The 16,823-nt window shown below is 51.3% G+C and overlaps 2 protein-coding genes across 4 annotated transcripts in view; both read left to right on the top strand.

Annotated features, from left to right (window-relative positions):
* PRPF8 (pre-mRNA processing factor 8) overlaps positions 1-6,856 on the top strand; it is a 28,333-nt gene extending 21,477 nt beyond the window's left edge. The window contains exons 33-43 of one of the 2 annotated variants that reach the window (XM_073315815.2): positions 31-268; positions 652-780; positions 1,589-1,702; positions 1,958-2,131; positions 2,537-2,730; positions 3,179-3,418; positions 3,520-3,661; positions 4,030-4,170; positions 4,314-4,453; positions 5,390-5,592; positions 6,462-6,856. In XM_073315815.2, the coding sequence (XP_073171916.1) occupies positions 31-268; positions 652-780; positions 1,589-1,702; positions 1,958-2,131; positions 2,537-2,730; positions 3,179-3,418; positions 3,520-3,661; positions 4,030-4,170; positions 4,314-4,453; positions 5,390-5,592; positions 6,462-6,616 (1,870 nt within the window). In that variant the 3' untranslated portion in view covers positions 6,617-6,856. The other variant, XM_073315816.2, reaches the window with a different exon arrangement.
* Positions 6,857-8,269: 1,413 nt separating this feature from the next.
* RILP (Rab interacting lysosomal protein) overlaps positions 8,270-16,823 on the top strand; it is a 19,344-nt gene continuing 10,790 nt past the window's right edge. Inside the window, exons 1-6 of one of the 2 annotated variants that reach the window (XM_073315826.2) lie at positions 8,270-8,487; positions 9,557-9,680; positions 12,550-12,671; positions 12,982-13,170; positions 14,605-14,768; positions 15,624-15,746. In XM_073315826.2, coding sequence (XP_073171927.1) covers positions 8,296-8,487; positions 9,557-9,680; positions 12,550-12,671; positions 12,982-13,170; positions 14,605-14,768; positions 15,624-15,746 — 914 coding nt within the window. In that variant the 5' untranslated portion in view covers positions 8,270-8,295. Of the gene's footprint in view, positions 8,488-8,718; positions 9,049-9,556; positions 9,681-12,549; positions 12,672-12,981; positions 13,171-14,604; positions 14,769-15,623; positions 15,747-16,823 lie in introns of those variants that run through there. The other variant, XM_073315825.2, reaches the window with a different exon arrangement.

Raw genomic sequence — 16,823 nt, 5'->3', positions numbered from 1 at the left:
GATCCAATGCTGTGTTTGCTTCCTCCCCAGTGCTTATGGGAACTGGTTCCCTGGGAGCAAGCCTCTGATTCAGCAGGCTATGGCCAAGATTATGAAGGCAAACCCTGCACTGTACGTACTGAGGGAACGTATCCGCAAGGGGCTACAGCTTTACTCATCAGAGCCCACAGAACCCTATCTCTCCTCCCAGAACTATGGGGAGCTCTTCTCCAATCAGATCATCTGGTTTGTAGATGACACCAACGTGTACAGAGTTACCATTCACAAGGTGAGTGCGGCGAGTGGGAGGAACCTTTGATGAGTGAATAGGAAGGAGGGCTGTCTGCTAGCATACTGTGCCTAGAGGAGTCTGGGGCAGGAATGTCGTAATCTGTTGGATTCTGGTGAGCCTGGGAATTGATTTGATTTAATTGGGGATTGGTCCTGCTTTGAGCAGGGGGTTGGACTAGATGACCTCCTGAGGTCCCTTCCAACCCTGATATTCTATGATTCTAATGGACATGGAAGTTTGTGCAATGCATACACAGAAGCTGTTACGTTTATGTGGGGTTGGGAACCAGAACTCATTACACAGGTGTTTGCTGTCCTGTCACTGTTTGGTCCCAGCACATACAACTCACATTAATGTTTTCACCTTGGTGTTTTTTACAGACCTTTGAAGGGAACTTGACCACAAAGCCCATCAATGGGGCCATTTTCATCTTCAATCCCAGGACTGGGCAGCTCTTCTTAAAGATCATCCATACATCTGTGTGGGCAGGACAGAAGCGTCTGGGCCAGGTAAGAGTCAGGGACCATGTTGGGGATAGTGGGCCAGGGAATCATGCTAGGTGCTTCTGGAGGCTTGTTTAGTAACAGTGAGCAGGAGGCTTCTCCATGTGGGACCTTGATAGGTCTCTGGAGCCCTTGTCCAGCCTGGAGCACTGGGAAGTCCCAATAAAGTGAGATCTAAGCCAAATCTCTGCTATAGGACAGGACTCCTTGGTTTCACTATTAATGGGTGCATTTTTGTCAGGGCTCTGGGCTTTTTGGAAGTGTAAAGAGTCTGCACTCCTAAGCAGGGTCCACGGGCTGGAATCCTAACTTGTCTACAGCCTTCCCTCAGCACCAAGGCTTGGCAAATAGTATACTCACTGTCACAGCAGCTGCTCTAGTGGATTGTGCCTCTGGCCCTCCCAGAGAGAGGAGAGTGCCAGTGACATGAGGCTGAGAGGGCTCATCTCAAAGTGACTGGTTGAATTGGCTCCCCTTAAGCTTTATAATCAGTTCACTTCCCCAGCCAGACTGGGGAAGTGCTGGTGGAGCACAGCAAGGTGGTGTAGTTGCCCAGCATGCTCATTAACAGGAGCCAGAGTAACAGCTGTGTTAGTCTGTATTCGCAAAAAGAAAAGGAGTACTTGTGGCATCTTAGCTAGTCTCTAAGGTGCCACAAGTACTCCTTTTCTATTAACACGAGTGTTTCACTGTACTGACCCAAGCAGTGGTGCTTACTCAAGGGTTCCTCTCATCCCCAAAGGTCAGGCTGTTTTCTCCTGTGAAGGGGCGGGTGGTGTGTGCAATCATATTCTAACCTTCTCTTCCTTTGTAGCTGGCCAAGTGGAAGACTGCTGAGGAAGTGGCTGCCCTGATTCGCTCCCTCCCTGTGGAGGAGCAGCCCAAGCAGATCATAGTCACCAGGAAGGGCATGCTGGACCCACTTGAGGTAAAGGATCAGATACTATGGGGATGGGCACCATTATAAAATCCCTTTTACGTTGTAGAGCAGGGGGTTACCTGCTTTACTTCAGAGTGGGCAAGTGAGGGGTGAGTTTTCTGTATCAATGCACTAAATATGGTGTTGCCCAGGCATTAATCCCTTAAGCAGCTCCACGGTGGATTCTACGACCTGTAGGGGCAGGTGGAGATACTGAAGAATTTGTGTGGTTTTATTCCTGTTCGTTCTCTCTCTGAACTCCAGGTGCACTTGCTGGATTTCCCAAACATTGTGATCAAAGGATCAGAGCTGCAGCTGCCCTTCCAGGCCTGCCTGAAAGTTGAGAAGTTTGGAGATCTCATCCTGAAGGCTACTGAGCCCCAAATGGTTCTCTTCAACCTTTATGATGACTGGCTGAAAACCATCTCCTCCTACACGGTAAGGTCTGGAGTCCACCCACCCTGAATGGCTGCTTTGCAAATTATTTGTATTATAGTTGATAGTCTTAGGTGAGGGTCCCCTTTCTAACTGTTGCATATCAAAGCAGTGCAGTATGCTTTCCTAGACATAATTTGCTTTGCTGCCAGGTACATGCAGCAAAAGCCAACGCTGCAGGGATCTCCATCCTTTGTTCAGGGACTTTCTGTACCAGGAAGCCTCAGTCACAGCAGTGGCACCAGCCTGTGCTTTGGTTTTTCTCCAAGTCAATGACCGTTCACTTCAGAACTGTCTCTGTGTTGTATCTGCAACATAACTGTCCCCTGAGGCAGGAGTAAATCACCAATATCTTCCTGTATGTCAGGCTTTTCTCCTTGCTGAATGGCTGCATCTGTCTTTCCATAGGCATTCTCGCGTCTGATCCTGATTCTCCGGGCACTGCATGTAAACAATGACCGTGCCAAAGTGATCCTGAAACCAGACAAGACCACCATAACGGAGCCTCACCATATCTGGCCCACCCTGACAGATGAGGAGTGGATCAAGGTGGAGGTGCAGCTCAAGGACCTGATCCTCGCAGACTATGGAAAAAAGAACAAGTAAGCTGCAGAGATATGTCAGAATAGGACCAGCCCTTACCACCCCTTTCCCTCCCACAGTAACAACTGTCCTACCAGACTCCTCCATCTGGCAGAGAGGGAGGCTTAAAGGGGGCCCCTGCTTTCTCCCTCCACAAATAGTTGGAAGTCCTGGACCAACAGGGAAGCTAGTTATTTCTGTTAATCACTGTCAGCTAGGAAGATAGTGTTGCATCAAAACTTCCATGGCATGTGTACAGTGTGAGCATTTGTTTCTGCATCCGCTGAAGGGCTGTTGAGGTGGACGCTGCACTCAATAAGTCCCTGTGAGCCACTTTCCTCTCCCCAACTGGGTCTTGCTCCACTCTCCCCCTAGCTAGTGTTCTGTGAGCTCATGTCTCAGTGTGGGAGAGTGTTTCAGGAATACATCTTAGAACATCTAGCCACACAGGTGAGTTCTCTTTTTCAGTGTGAACGTGGCATCTCTGACACAGTCGGAGATCCGAGATATTATCCTGGGGATGGAGATCTCTGCCCCCTCTCAGCAGAGACAACAGATTGCTGAGATTGAGAAGCAAACCAAGGAGCAGTCGCAGCTGACGGCCACGCAAACCCGCACTGTCAACAAGCATGGTGATGAAATCATCACCTCCACCACCAGCAACTATGAAACTCAGACCTTCTCCTCCAAGACGGAGTGGCGAGTCAGGTAATGGAAGGGGTCTGGGGCTTGCTGTGCTGGGTGGGAAGGACGAGTGCAGTCAGGTGAGCTCTGTTACTGAGCTGCTGGATAATATCTCCTATTGACAGAGCAATCTCTGCTGCCAATCTCCACTTGAGAACAAACCACATCTATGTCTCGTCTGATGACATCAAGGAAACGGGCTACACCTACATCCTTCCCAAGAATGTGCTGAAGAAATTCATCTGCATCTCAGACCTCAGGGCCCAAGTGAGTCTGTGCAGCAAGCTTACATTTAAAAGCCAGCTCATCACACTGGGGCATGCCAATCCTGGAGGCTCAACCCTGCCTCTGATTCTCTAAGGCCCAGAGGTGGAGGAGAATTCCACTGAGCATCAGTGATGGGGTTACACACACTAGCTGAATTCCAGTTCAGCTCCAAAAACTCCATGTCCCCACTCTTGTGTAGAAGTTGCTTCTACCACTGAAAAAAATGGGGCTGTTCCCTCTGCTTGTGAAAGTCCCCAAACAAAGGGTTGTTGACCTTGGAAACACAAGGTAGAGTGGGTGCACCCTGTTGTCATGGCCTTACAGGGAAAATACGCAACGATTTTACTGATGTTTGTGCGTATTTCTAGATTGCAGGGTACCTGTATGGTGTGAGCCCTCCAGATAATCCTCAAGTGAAGGAGATCCGGTGCATTGTGATGGTGCCCCAGTGGGGAACTCATCAGACGGTGCATCTTCCTGGCCAGTTGCCACAACATGAGTACCTCAAGGTGAGTCTCATTCCTGTGTCCCTCACTTGGTGTCCATTCCCCTTTTGGAAAAGGAAGGCTTTTACTCAAATGATTTATAGACAGGCTATAATATGTGTGTGAGCTCACCTACCAGTCACTACCTCTGAGTCTTCTCTCATTAGGAAATGGAGCCCCTGGGATGGATTCACACACAACCAAACGAGTCCCCTCAGCTCTCGCCGCAGGATGTCACCACACATGCCAAGGTCATGGCTGACAATCCCTCATGGGATGGGGAGAAAACCATCATCATCACCTGCAGGTGCGCAAGGCAGCCAGGCCTTCACTAAAAATATCTCCTGGGTCCTGGCTTCTGTGGGCTGCCTGAGCCAGGTAAAGGAAGAATAATCTAAATCCAGGTCTCTGAGGACTAGCTGCTGTGGTCAGATGTGGAATGTGCGTGCTGTAAGCTGCCTATCTTTAGGAGTACGGGTGGATATCATAGTCTGTTTTGTGTTTGCAGGTTTAGCACATAGATTAAAGTAAGGTAAGACTGGGAGGGATGGTGTAGGAGACTGACTCAACATGTCGCACTCATTTTGTGGAAGTGATCCACTTCCACCATAAACTAGAGCAGGGATGGGAAAACTACAGCCCGGGGGACACATCTGGCTCTTCAGACGTTTTAATCCGGCCCTCGAGCTCCAGCCGGGGAGCGGGGTCCGGGGCTTGTCCTGCTCTGTGCGTACTGCAGCCAATGGGAGCTGCAGGGGCGGCGCCTGCGGACAGGGCAGTGCGCAGAGCCACCTGGCCGAGCCTCTGCATAGGAGGGGGGGGGACATGCCACTTCTTCTGTGAGCTGCTTAAAGTAAGCGCTGCCTGGAGCCTGCATCCCTGCCCCACTCCTGCCCCAGCCCTGATCCCCATCCCGCCCTCCGAACCCCTCGGTCCCAGCCTGGAGCAGTCTCCTGCACCCTCAACCCCTCATCTCCAGCCCCACCCTAGAGCCCACAGCCCCAGCCGGAGCCCTCACCCCCTCCTGCACTCTAACCCCTCAATTTTGTGAGCATTCATGGCCTGTCATACAATTTCCATCCCCAGATGTGGCCCTTGGGCCAAAAAGTTTGCCCATCCCTGAGCTAGAGGTAGAATTCTTTCAGCTGAAGAGGCGGGGAATGTTAGCACTTAGGTGAACCCTGAGATTGAAGGGAGGAAGCTGATTTGCAGTTTTGATCACTACCACTTTCCTTCTTTTCAGTTTTACCCCAGGCTCCTGTACTCTGACTGCCTACAAGCTGACTCCCAGTGGCTATGAGTGGGGCAGGCAGAACACAGACAAAGGAAACAACCCTAAGGGCTACCTGCCATCCCACTATGAGAGGGTGCAGATGTTGCTGTCAGACCGCTTCCTTGGCTTCTTCATGGTACCAGCACAGGGATCCTGGAACTACAACTTCATGGGTGAGTCCCTGCCAGCACAGATCATAGCTGACTTTCCTTGGAGAAGTGAAGGCTGTGTGCCTCCTCAGGCAGTTAGGGGAAGGGGAATGTTACTGGTGCTCTGAGCCCTGTATCACATCTGAGCAGCTTGTTGACTGAGTTTTGAAAGCCCTACACTCAATTCCATGGTGTCTGTCTGTGATATGGTAACTTTTGAATGCCCTCAGCTGATGAAGGCCAGAATTACAGGGAATGTTCTAGGCATCAGTGGGCAGAATCCTTTTTTTTTTTTTAAGGCAAATTAGAAAACTGGAAGGGGAGAAATGGGACACAGAGCTCCTGCTATTCTATCTGTTTAGGAGAGCCAGTTTCAAGCACATCTGTGATATTGTCTGTAGCTCAAATTGGCTGATGGTACCATTTAATGCCTTCCAGCATAACAGTATCCCTGTCTCCTCCACCTTGAATGACTTCCCACACACAGAACAATAATAGGGGTGCATACAGCCCCTGGCATGGCACAAGAATGGGGAACACAACACTTGGCATGAGGAAGGGGGCTGGGATTTGCAGGGAGTGCCTGACCAAGAGCTCAGCCTAAAGAAACTGGGTGTGTGGGAACATGCCTCCCTCCCCCGGTTTCAATTCTCTTGATACTTCCACCCAACTGCAGGTGAGATTTCTTTTCTAGTAGGGGCTTGCAATGATTCTGGGAAAGCTAAAGAGGAAGGAAGCCTGTCCAGCTTATCATGTGTTAATCACAGCAGTCTTGTCCCTTAAACATGATTAGTAGCTTCCTGCAGGGAGTTGTGAAGAACAGGGTAAGCTGTGTAGGTGGAAATGGCAGAAGCCTCAGGCATGGGGACTGAAATGGGACTGCTTAATTCCAGGTGTTCGTCATGATCCCAACATGAAGTACGAGCTGCAGCTAGCGAATCCTAAGGAGTTCTACCATGAGGTCCATCGCCCATCTCACTTCCTCAACTTCGCCTTGTTGCAGGAAGGGGAAGTCTACTCTGCAGACCGAGAGGATCTCTATGCATAGACCTGGGCTCCCAGAACTCACCCAGACATAGAAAAGACTTAATACTGTTGATATTCAACAGTGTGTACCTTGCCCCAGAAGAGTTAGTGATCTGCAGGCATTCCTCTGTGTTGCTTTTGGTGTTCATTGCTTTAGATGCTTCTGTCTCTAGTCTCTGATGGCAGGATTTGTGTAAAGTGTCAGTCCAAATGTATTTTGTGATTTTGGAGAATGGCTTAATAAATTTTATATAATTGGGAAGTCTTCATTGTCCTTGTGCCTCATCAGGAAGTGGGGTTCTGGCTCTGCCACCAATTTCTGGTGACCTTGGAAGTCACTCATGCAAAGATTCTTAATTGTGCAAAGTTAAGCAATGTTAAGTATTGTAGCATCTAGGAGCCCTAGTCATGGACCTAGAATCCATTGTGCTAGGCATTGTGCAAACGGGGGAAGGGGGGAGAAACTATTCCTGTCCCAAAGCGTTTACAATTAAGTAAAAGATGAGACAATAGATGGGGACAGACAGGAGTACAAGGAAACACTGAGACCATATTGATCAGCACAGTATGTGATCTCAGCACAGTAGGAACTTAGCTGTTGTCAATTTTTTTGTAAGTATCCCAGCAAAGGTGAATTTTAAAGAGGGATTTGGAGGAGGATAATGGTGAGGTAGAGTTATGGATATTTAGGGGGAGCTCCTGTGTTCGCATTATTTATGCAAGGTATTACCACAACACTAACTTAACCATAAATTCCTTTATTAAATCCAAAGGCTGAATGATATTTATACAATTACTCTAAACTTCCTAAAAAATCAGCAGTCACTACATCCAATACAGAGAAAGTATTCGTGAGCATGTGATCTGTACACTTACATTAGCCAGACTTCAGGCAAACCATCTCACCCGAGTGTGCTCCAGCATGAGTAGGTTGGGTCTGACAAAGAACCCTCAAATTCATAAATCCTTCGTACCCTTCTACAAACTAATTATGTCATAGCCAATTACCACTCTTAACTAATTTGAGACAGTTTACTCTAATTTTCAATTTTAATCCAGATAAGATTTACAACCTCCTTTCTCCTAAAGTCTTTCCTCTTCCTCTTCCCCTCCTTCCTGCTGACCAATAGCGTTTGCCTTATATTGGGGTTTGCATAAGCTTTACTTTAAAGATAACTCTGGGGTGGGAAGGCCCATGTTGGCTTTTTAAGACTAGATTCTTTGTCTTATTTTAAAATTAAACCATCTGCAGTCATCCCTATTGTTTTAGAAACTTTCCCTTATCTCATTATTTTTTAAACCAGACATCCTCCCTACTCCATTCTTCTGGTCTTGTAACTCATTATTTTCAGGCCCTGACTAACAAGTAGAAGAAAGGCCTTTGCTTGAATTGGGTATAAAGAGGATATGTGGTAAAGAAAACTCATTCTTTAATTTCACATTTATTCTCAATCCTCCCAAATGTGGGGCAGTGTGAGAGGCAAGCAGAGGCCTGGTCAGAGGCAAACCGTGTCGGCGCTTTAGGGAACGAGAAGCGATGGGGTGGGATTTGCTATGAAGGGCCCCTGAAAGCGGACAGGGGCAGTTTGTTGTGGAGCCAGGCGAGGCAGCGAAAGAGGTGGTCCCAGCTGGGGCTGGGAGAAGAGTCGTTGGAGCAGCTTCGGAAGGGAGCTGAGCGGGACACGATGCCCAGCGAGGAGGATGCTCCAGAAAGAAGTGGCCTACGGGGATGAGAGCACGGCGCAGCTGCCCCTGGAAAGGGCCCCCCCGCCGCTGACGGCTGGGGCCCTGCCCCCCTGTGGAAAAGGGGCGGGGCCGCTGTGGGGTGACGGGGAGAGGGTCAGGCACGACCGCCCTGGCGGGAATGGGCCGCGCTCAGCCCCGGCCTGCGAGGTAACGTCTTTCGCGGGGCCAGCGCCCGCGAGGCCCCAGCCCCTGCCGGGGGGGCCGCCGCGCGCGGCGGGACGCACGAGAGGCCGCTGCGGGCGGAGCTGGCGCGCGAAGGGCGCGAACGCCTCAGGGCCGCGCGAGGGACGCGCTGCCGCCCGGCTCCGCCCCACGCGCCCTGGGCGGAGGGAGCAAACTCCCCCTCGCCCCCGGCTCGGCTCGGCTCGGCTCACCGCCCCTCCCCCTCCCCTCCCCTCCCGCGGGGCGCGGGCGCGGCGCCGCGGCTTGAAGGCGGCTGGAGGCCGGGGCGGCCGCGGCGCCATGGAGGAGCCGCTGCGGCGGGCACCCGCCGGCCGCCTGGCCCCGGAGCGCGTGTACCGCATGGCCGGGGCGCTCGGGGCCGAGCTACAGCGGCTCTCGGGGCGCTTCGGGCCGGAGGCGGTGGCCGGGCTGGTGCCGCAGGTGGTGCGGCTGCTGGAGTGGCTGGAGGCGCTGGCGGGCCCGGCCGAGGCCGAGGTCGAGGTCGAGGCCAGCGGCCGCGACCCGGCCGAGACGCCGCCGCGGACGGTGCGGAGCCCGCGCGGGGAGCGGCGGCGCGAGGAAGCGGCGGCGCCCGGGGCCGAGGCGGGCGCCGCGGCGCGGGCCTGAGGCGGGAGCGGGCCGGGCTCTGGGCCCGGGAGCGGGCCGGTGTCGTGTCCGCCATAACGACGGGAGAGCGGGGCCGACCAAGGTCCATGTAGCCCAGGTTTTGGCGGCTGCCGCCAGGCCTGGCCAGGGGATCGCCCGGTGATCGCCAGGCCCGGGACTCCCTCCCTGCCCAGTGCCCAGTCCCCAGTCCTGGTGGTTCTCCGGGAGCAGAGTCCGGCTTCTCCCCGAGTCCTCGGGCCTCCCAGCGACCGCCTGTGGGGCTTGCTGCGCCGGGCTCGGCTGGCCGCTGCGCCGCGGTGGCGGTCTGGCCGCAGAGCAAAGCGGCCGTGGGAGCAGTGTGCTCCCCATTGCTTCCCCATCAGCTAAAGGCACTGTAGGTTTGGCGTGGCATAGGGAGGGAGCTGACGTCTCTGGGTCTGCCCTTCAGGATCTGGAGCAGAAGTTGTCTGAAGCCCAGAGGAAGGAGCATGTTCTCCAGAACCGGTTGGCCCAGCTGGAGGAAGAAAACCAAAAGCTTCTGGCACAGCTTGCAGAAAGCCAGCCCCAGGAAGGTGGGTGTGCCTGGGGAAGGAGGGTGGAGAGCTGCTGCTGAATCCCTCCCACTCCTGTCAGTGCTGCTGGGAGTCGGCCCAGTGAGTGCAGTGATGTTCCTTCTGCGCTGGTGAAGCTGTAGTTACCTGAATGCTTATCTTGCTTACAGAAATCAAGTTAGTGCCCTGGCTTACAGGCCACTGGGATTCTCTGGTTATATCTGCATAAAGGCTTAACTCTGGTTTCTGAGCAACTGCAAACTTTCAATGGGTCCACATAATGCCTCAGAGGCAGGGTGGTGTTATCCCACTTCATGGGTGGAGAACTGAGGCACAGAGTAATGCTGTCTATAATAGGGACCTTAGGAAAAATACTCCTTGTTCAGCTGTCAGCAGTGGGGAGTTCTGAACTAGGCAGGGCGGGGCAGTTTCTAGTAAGTTTAACTACAAGCCTTGTCTATATATATTAGGGCTCCCAGAGGTGCTTGCAGTGGTGCATGGGTTGTAAGATCTCTTACTAAACACACCTTTTACCCACACTAAAGTTGTCATTGTACAGAAAGCATGCAGCAGAGCTTGAGAGCAGAACCTAAGTCTGCAGAGTCCCAACTGGTGCCTCAACCACAAGACCTTCTTCCCCTTAAGTTATTCAGGGAGCTGGTTGTGTGAATCTGGCTGTCTTTTACAAATGTAAAACTTGTATTTTAAAACATGCCCCAACCTGTCCCTTTCATGTCTTGTTCCAAAACCCGTTCTGCCTGCTCTTTGGGGAAGTGGTTTCTAGTCAGAGGTTGGAGCTACTTCTACCTTTTCCCTAATTGAGGTATTCACGCCAAATCCTCCTTGGGGCTTGTCTACACCACGCAGCTTTTAGCGACAAGGCTGTGTCGACACAACCTTATCGCTAAAAGTCAGCGTGTGTAAACACTCTTTGTCGGTACTTTGTCGCCACTTTTGCCGACAAATACTTTCAGCTCTGCGAGCAGCGTTCTTTGTTGTCAGGAGATCACTCCTGCTGACAAAGCTGCGTTCACACTGCCACTTGCGTCGGCAAAACTTTTGTCTTTTGTGGGGGGGGAGGGGGGCTTTTTAAAGTACCCATGAAAGACAGAAGTTTTGTCCACAACTTCGCAGTGTAGACATACCCTTAGGATTAGACATGTTAAATTCAGGATGAGTGTCCCTCTGTCATGGGCAGCTCCAGAGCACCAATCACTGTAGTAGCTATGCACTGAATGTACTCCTGGACTATTGTCCTTTGCCCAAGAAAACTTCAGCTACTGTTTGGGAATTTTACACTTGTGCATACTAGCTTGTTTGTTTCAGTTGCATCTTTCAGTGTCGGTGGTTGACTGTATTTCCTTTGGTAAAGCCACACTTTGTGTGACCAGGGAGTCTAGTAATTGATGAATAAGTCAGAATCTAAACTAACCAACTCTTAAAATTGTAAGTAAAAAGAAGAAATAGTCATAGTACAAGAGGAAGCAGCCACTAGTGTGACTTAGCAGAGGACCTGCTTCTCTACTGCAATGCACTTGAAATTAGAGTCAGAGGTGGTGGCTGTTACTATCAAATTGGAGGTTGTGGGAGTCAATTGGATTAAGACTCCACTATATCTGGATGAATAGTAAAAGATGGTTCCTGCTCCAAAGATCTAACAGCTTAAAGAAGTAATAAGTGTGTTTAAAAAAACAGGGAGGACAAGGGTAACTGTGAGGGGGAGATGTTATATGGGCTGGTGCTTACACGGTTGGGAGCCTTTAACATATAAATAAGCGGGAAGCCTCAGTGGTGTCAGTCCCTGCTGTCTACCTGCCTGGTTAGGGTCAGGAAGGAGTTGGCAATGTGACATGGCAGAAGAATGGTGAGTGTAGTGTTGCCTGGCCTGTCATGGAGGAGGGAGGCGATGGTCCTGCTCTGCATATCCAGGTGGAGTGTAGAAGGGCATGTTCTCTGCTGACTACCCCAGTGTAAGAAAGATACAGTGGGTGAGAAAGAAGTAGCTAGGAGAGGACCAACTAAGTGGCGGGGAACTAGAAGGGCCCGTTGGGAGTTAGATCCATGTAACATGGGGGTGCACCAGGGAGGAGGCATTCAGGGTGGTGTGAGGGTAGTGCAAGGAGCAATGGGAGGAAATAAAGGGGGAAACATTTGGATAATACCAAGAAGGTATATACCCTGGGAGTGGGTGATCTGAGAGTCTCTGTGATCTCTAGATTCTATAAGTTGGTTATTTAAGTGGGGGCAATGCCAGTAATGTCCTCCCCTGAAGGGGGAGAGGAAGGAGTTGCTTAGGCTGTGGTTACAGTTCAGCTGCCATCTTTCACTGGTGCCTGAGTAAATTATAAAGTGACTTCCGCCTCCACTGGGTGATGAGGCATGGTGTGGGGGCAGTCTGGCTCCTTCATAAGGAGGGGGTTTACAGTGCTTTGGCCTGTGTTATGCGGAAGGGTAAGACCAAATGACCATAATGGTCCCTTCTGGCCTTAATCTGTGAATTACTCCAGCAGCAGATACTACGGCCTCACCTTCAGTAAAGGACCTTGCAGACTCCCCTGGTAGTGAGCCCTGGCTCAGTCTCACTGGGGTTAGCCACATTGGGAGCCCCAGTGTGGATGGCTCTGGCTTCAGCAGCCATTCTCATAAATTTGTCATCTAACCCTATTGGCAGCCTGTCTAGCAGTGCTCCATAAAATGGCTGTGGGAGGCAGGAGCCCATTTACTCTGGAGCTCCCAGCATTGCAAACATCAGTTCAGCTGAGACAGTGTTAGCAATGGTGCTGGAGGGGGGTTCTGTGAAACTTTCTAGAGTAGCCATGTCTGTAAACATGGAGCTCAGCAGGAGGGCAGAGCTGCAACTGATGCCTGTTCTCTTGTTGTTGGGTTTTAGACAGTACCTTACGGAAGGAGAGAGAAGTGATGCTGCGGTTGAAGGAGGTGGTGGACAAGCAGAGGGATGAGATTCGTGCCCAAGCCCACGAGATAGTCTGCAAGAACCATGACACAGAGGCGGTAAGAGGCAGGGTGCCTTTGGCTTATTCCAGTGCTGTGAGGGTGGGGGAGCCATGCTATGTGATCTGTTCTTGCACACACCGTTGTCCCCCTGTAATATGTGCCAAAGTGTTTTACTATAAGAGCAGATTGTTTTTATATAGATTCTTATACCATCCCCAGCACTGTAGTATCTGAGCACCTATATATGTCTATACCTCTCTGCCTTTCCTGGGTGTGGCCTTGGACACACTTGTGTCCCCCTGTGTGAGAGCAGAGCTTGCAGCTGTATGCACAGCTGTCTCACACTTGCCTGTATCTGGTTTCTCAGCTGCAGGAGCAGTTAAATCGTTTCATGTCCATGAATGAGGACCTGCGTCATAAACTGGCTGTGGTCCAGGTTCAGCTCAAGAGCGCTCTGGAGAAGAAGGAGGGTTTGGAGACCATGGTGCTGGAAAATCAGAGAGAAATCGACAGACTGACCAGGGCTGCATCTGGAGCATCCCCCAGGCTCAATATGGTGAGTGAGTCAGAGCCCTGCAATATCTACTCTACAGGGACTCTAGTGCAGAATAAACTCTTTTAGCCACTGCATAAGGCTGCAGTAAATCACTAATGGGTCAGGATGTGTCAGAGTGATCATTGTTCTAAGTCTCTAAACTTAAGGGCTTAGCCAAAGACCGATAAGATTGTTTCATGATGTTGGTGGCAGGAAGCCTGAGAGAATCAGTGGGTCTGCTGCTTTAGCAGGGAGTAAAAGGAAAAGTTAAGTGCAGTGATAAAGTGACTTGTTTGCTTTAGTCACCACCACAGAGGATGCTGGCAAGATATCTGCTCCAGACCTATTCTTTTCAGGTAATAAAGTAGAGGTGCTATCAGATCCCTATGTATCAAAAGAACTACTGGAACAAATTGATGCAGTTAAGGACAAGTCACCAGGCCCCAGATGGCTCATACCCAAGAATTCTGGAGAAACTGAAAAAGCATTAAAATCTGATAATATCCTAGGGTGCTGGAGGGAAACAAACACACCTATCTTTAAGAGGCATCAGTGATCATCTTGGGAATCGCAGACCATGTCTAAACTCTGTTGTGGAAATGGTTTCCTAGAGTTAATATTTAGCCCTCTATGAGCTAATCAATTTCCCTATTAATAGCTTCTCATTAACATTTTGCCTTGGACTGAATTGTCACCTTTCCTGCCCCTCGGGAAAGGGAGTGGGGCCTTATTGGGACAGGCTTGTGATGCAGCAGAATAAGGTGAACTCCCCTCTGCTCTCCCTGTGCCCCCACTGGATTTCATTGTCTTCAGAAAGATGTAAACCGTAAAGGATCATGTTCAGTGTCCTTATGAGATGGCTCTCACATGAGATGGCATTGCTGTGTGGTTATGCACATCACTGCCTCTCTGTAGACTTTATCCTTGAGACCCTCCGATACAAAGAAATGAGCAAGAATCCTCCTGACCTCTGAAGAGCTGTGCTTGCCAGAGCAGCGTCTGTTGTATCTCAAGCTGTCAGTGTGTATTTGTGAAGGAGAGGGGGCAGAGAGGGTGTTTCAAGAGATCCCTGATGGCTAGGTGTGATGCACATGAGACCACTTTGCAACTAGAGTTTCTCTACATTTTAGATAGGTGCTGGAAAACCAAACAACCTTAGCTTTAAAATATCCCAGCTTTAGACTAGACCCCATTATATAGCTAGCTAATGAAGTCCAGTTATATATCTAACCAATGATCACACGGGGAAGGAGACTTCGTCTTGCATGTGCTCTCCCACCTGCACCTGACTGTCTTGTCAGCGGTGGCATCTCCCCTGAAACCTGTGGCATCTTAACCAAGCTTCCTCACCTGGCTTGTACCCTGCTCGTAGCAAGAGGGGCTGCCAGGGCCTTTACACTGACTTACCTGTCTTTCCAGGGTCTGCTCAGCTTTTCCCTCTCTTTGAATCCCTAGGATGGAGCAGCAGCATCTGGGGAGGTGCTGCAGCACCAGGACTGGGGGAGGAACTCTGCTGTGAGCTGCTTCTCTAAAGAAGAGTTGAAACAAATCCTACAGGAGCGGAATGAACTCAAGACCAGTCTGTTCTTGGTGCAGGAGGAGCTGGCCTATTACCAACGGTGAGCATTGCAGCAGGCAGGGAGCTGGCATGCCCACAGCCCTGCATCAGACTGGAGGTTGTGGGGCATGGCGCTGACTGTAGGGAAGTCTCCACAGACAGCAAGCACCTCTAGGGATGTTGTAGGACCACAGAGCGTGGGAGAGGGCACCATCCAGCATACCTAGAGCAGCCTGATTACAGGGAAGGGGGAGCATGTTTCTGGGTGACCAGAACCACAGACAGTTCAAAAAAGAACAAAACACCTTCTCCTCCTGCTGCAGGGGATCCTGTGGCCATGGTAAGCTGCATCTGTGCCATCCAGATCTACTAAGATTCTGATCTGCAGCACTGGCATTTGAGTGCAGGGCTGCCTTGACATGGTTGTAACCTTGGGCAACTAGACACAGGTCCCTGGGGGAGAGGAGGGATTGATCCTTCCCTTTTGTTTCACCCAGCGGGTTGGGTACCCTTGAGGTGGATTCACATGCTTCACCCCCCACCCATGGCAGGGGTGAATTGTGTGGCTGTAGATGGTCTAGGTTAAGGTCTCTGATTGGAGTCCTTACAACCTTGCCCTGCTGCCCCTCGCTCCCCGGAGATGGGCGATGTGCTAGTCTGTCTCATCTCACCCTGCCTTGTGATCTTTTTCTGCCTGGGCTGAGAGGCCTACAGTGTGGTCTGTCTGGAATCTAATTCCTCTGTGCCAGGATTGAGGTCCTCTCAGGGGAGGGCGTCGCTGTTTCCATCTCTGTTGAAGACGGAGAGTCCTGGGGAGGTACCTTTTACTTTTGGGATGTTCCTTGCCCGCTCCCAGGAGGCTGAGGAGCTGGGTGTGTCTCAACCCTTCTGTGCACTGGCTGTTTTGTTTCCCCAGGGAGCTGCTGAATGACAACCGAATCCCAAGCTTCCTGCTGGATACCATGAAATCCACCATCAAAAAACAGCGGGGGAAAATCCGAGCCAAGATGTTGGGGACTGTGGAGGAGCCAGTGAGCAGGTGAGTCTGCAGCTGGTTGCAGGGGCCTGGGTGCTCGGGCTGGGGTAGCTCCTGCTCATTCCACAGCTGGATGGACACTGATGGCCATGGTACAACACCTCTCCTGCTGCTCAGAAGGAAGGAGAGAACTGCCTCTGCCTGGGGAGGGCCTCCAGTGCTGCCTCGTGTGCCAGCTGGGACTCAAGGAGGAGCATTGCTGCGTAGCACAGGAGCCCCTGGTATCCCCATGCCTGGGCACCAGGGGACTCCTAATCACAGGGCACTCAGTACGTTTCATTGTCACCGGGTCATATGCAGCCTGCAGGGCTGTTGGACACCACTCACTGCTGCAGTGGAGTCTGGTGAAGGGGGTGTAAGGCTGGGGCAGATAGAAGTGCTGGGGAAGGACTGGCCAATGAGCAGGGTCCTGCCTGATGCTGTCAGAAGCTGTCCAGAGGGCTGCTATTGAAGATGGCAGCTGGGACGTTCCATGGAGGGTCTGCAGGATTCACAGGAGTAGCACCCACTCCTGCAAGTACATAGCAACTCAAGGTTACCTGTTGTAAACTGTACATAACTCGAGCTCCATGACCTGCTCTGTGGACTGCGTCCTCATCACCCCAGAACGGACTGGCCGGGGTATGTGTGGAATGCAGCTCAATGGTTTTTAAGCTGTCTTGAATAAAGATCTGAAATGGTCCTAGCTTTTCTACAGGGCTTTGATAACTGCTGTTCCCTTACCCTCTGCTTCAGGGGGGTGACTCTTGGCTTGGGGGAGAGATCCACAGAAGTGAAGGGAGGAGCTAACATAACTGCATGTGATGGAAGGAAGCATCATAGTGCCCATGGGGACTAGACTCCCAGTGGGTGACCAGATCTTTGGGAGCAGAGACTTACCTACCCCCTTATCTGTGCCCTGGAACAAATGTTTGTCATGGAGCACTGGAACCTACATGTTAGGCCTCTGAGCCTGTGCAGGTGAAGGTCTTCTCTTCACCAGGGAGAAAGTGTGTTCTAGCTCCAGTTAACAGGTGAAAGCCTAGCAAAGACAAAGCAGCTCATAGTGCTCATTGAATTAAGAAGTCAAGGTCAACCTCT

This window comes from Lepidochelys kempii, chromosome 17, assembly GCF_965140285.1.
Source record: "Lepidochelys kempii isolate rLepKem1 chromosome 17, rLepKem1.hap1, whole genome shotgun sequence".
Taxonomy (NCBI): Eukaryota; Metazoa; Chordata; order Testudines; family Cheloniidae; genus Lepidochelys; species Lepidochelys kempii.
This window is presented reverse-complemented; position numbering and strand designations above follow the sequence as displayed.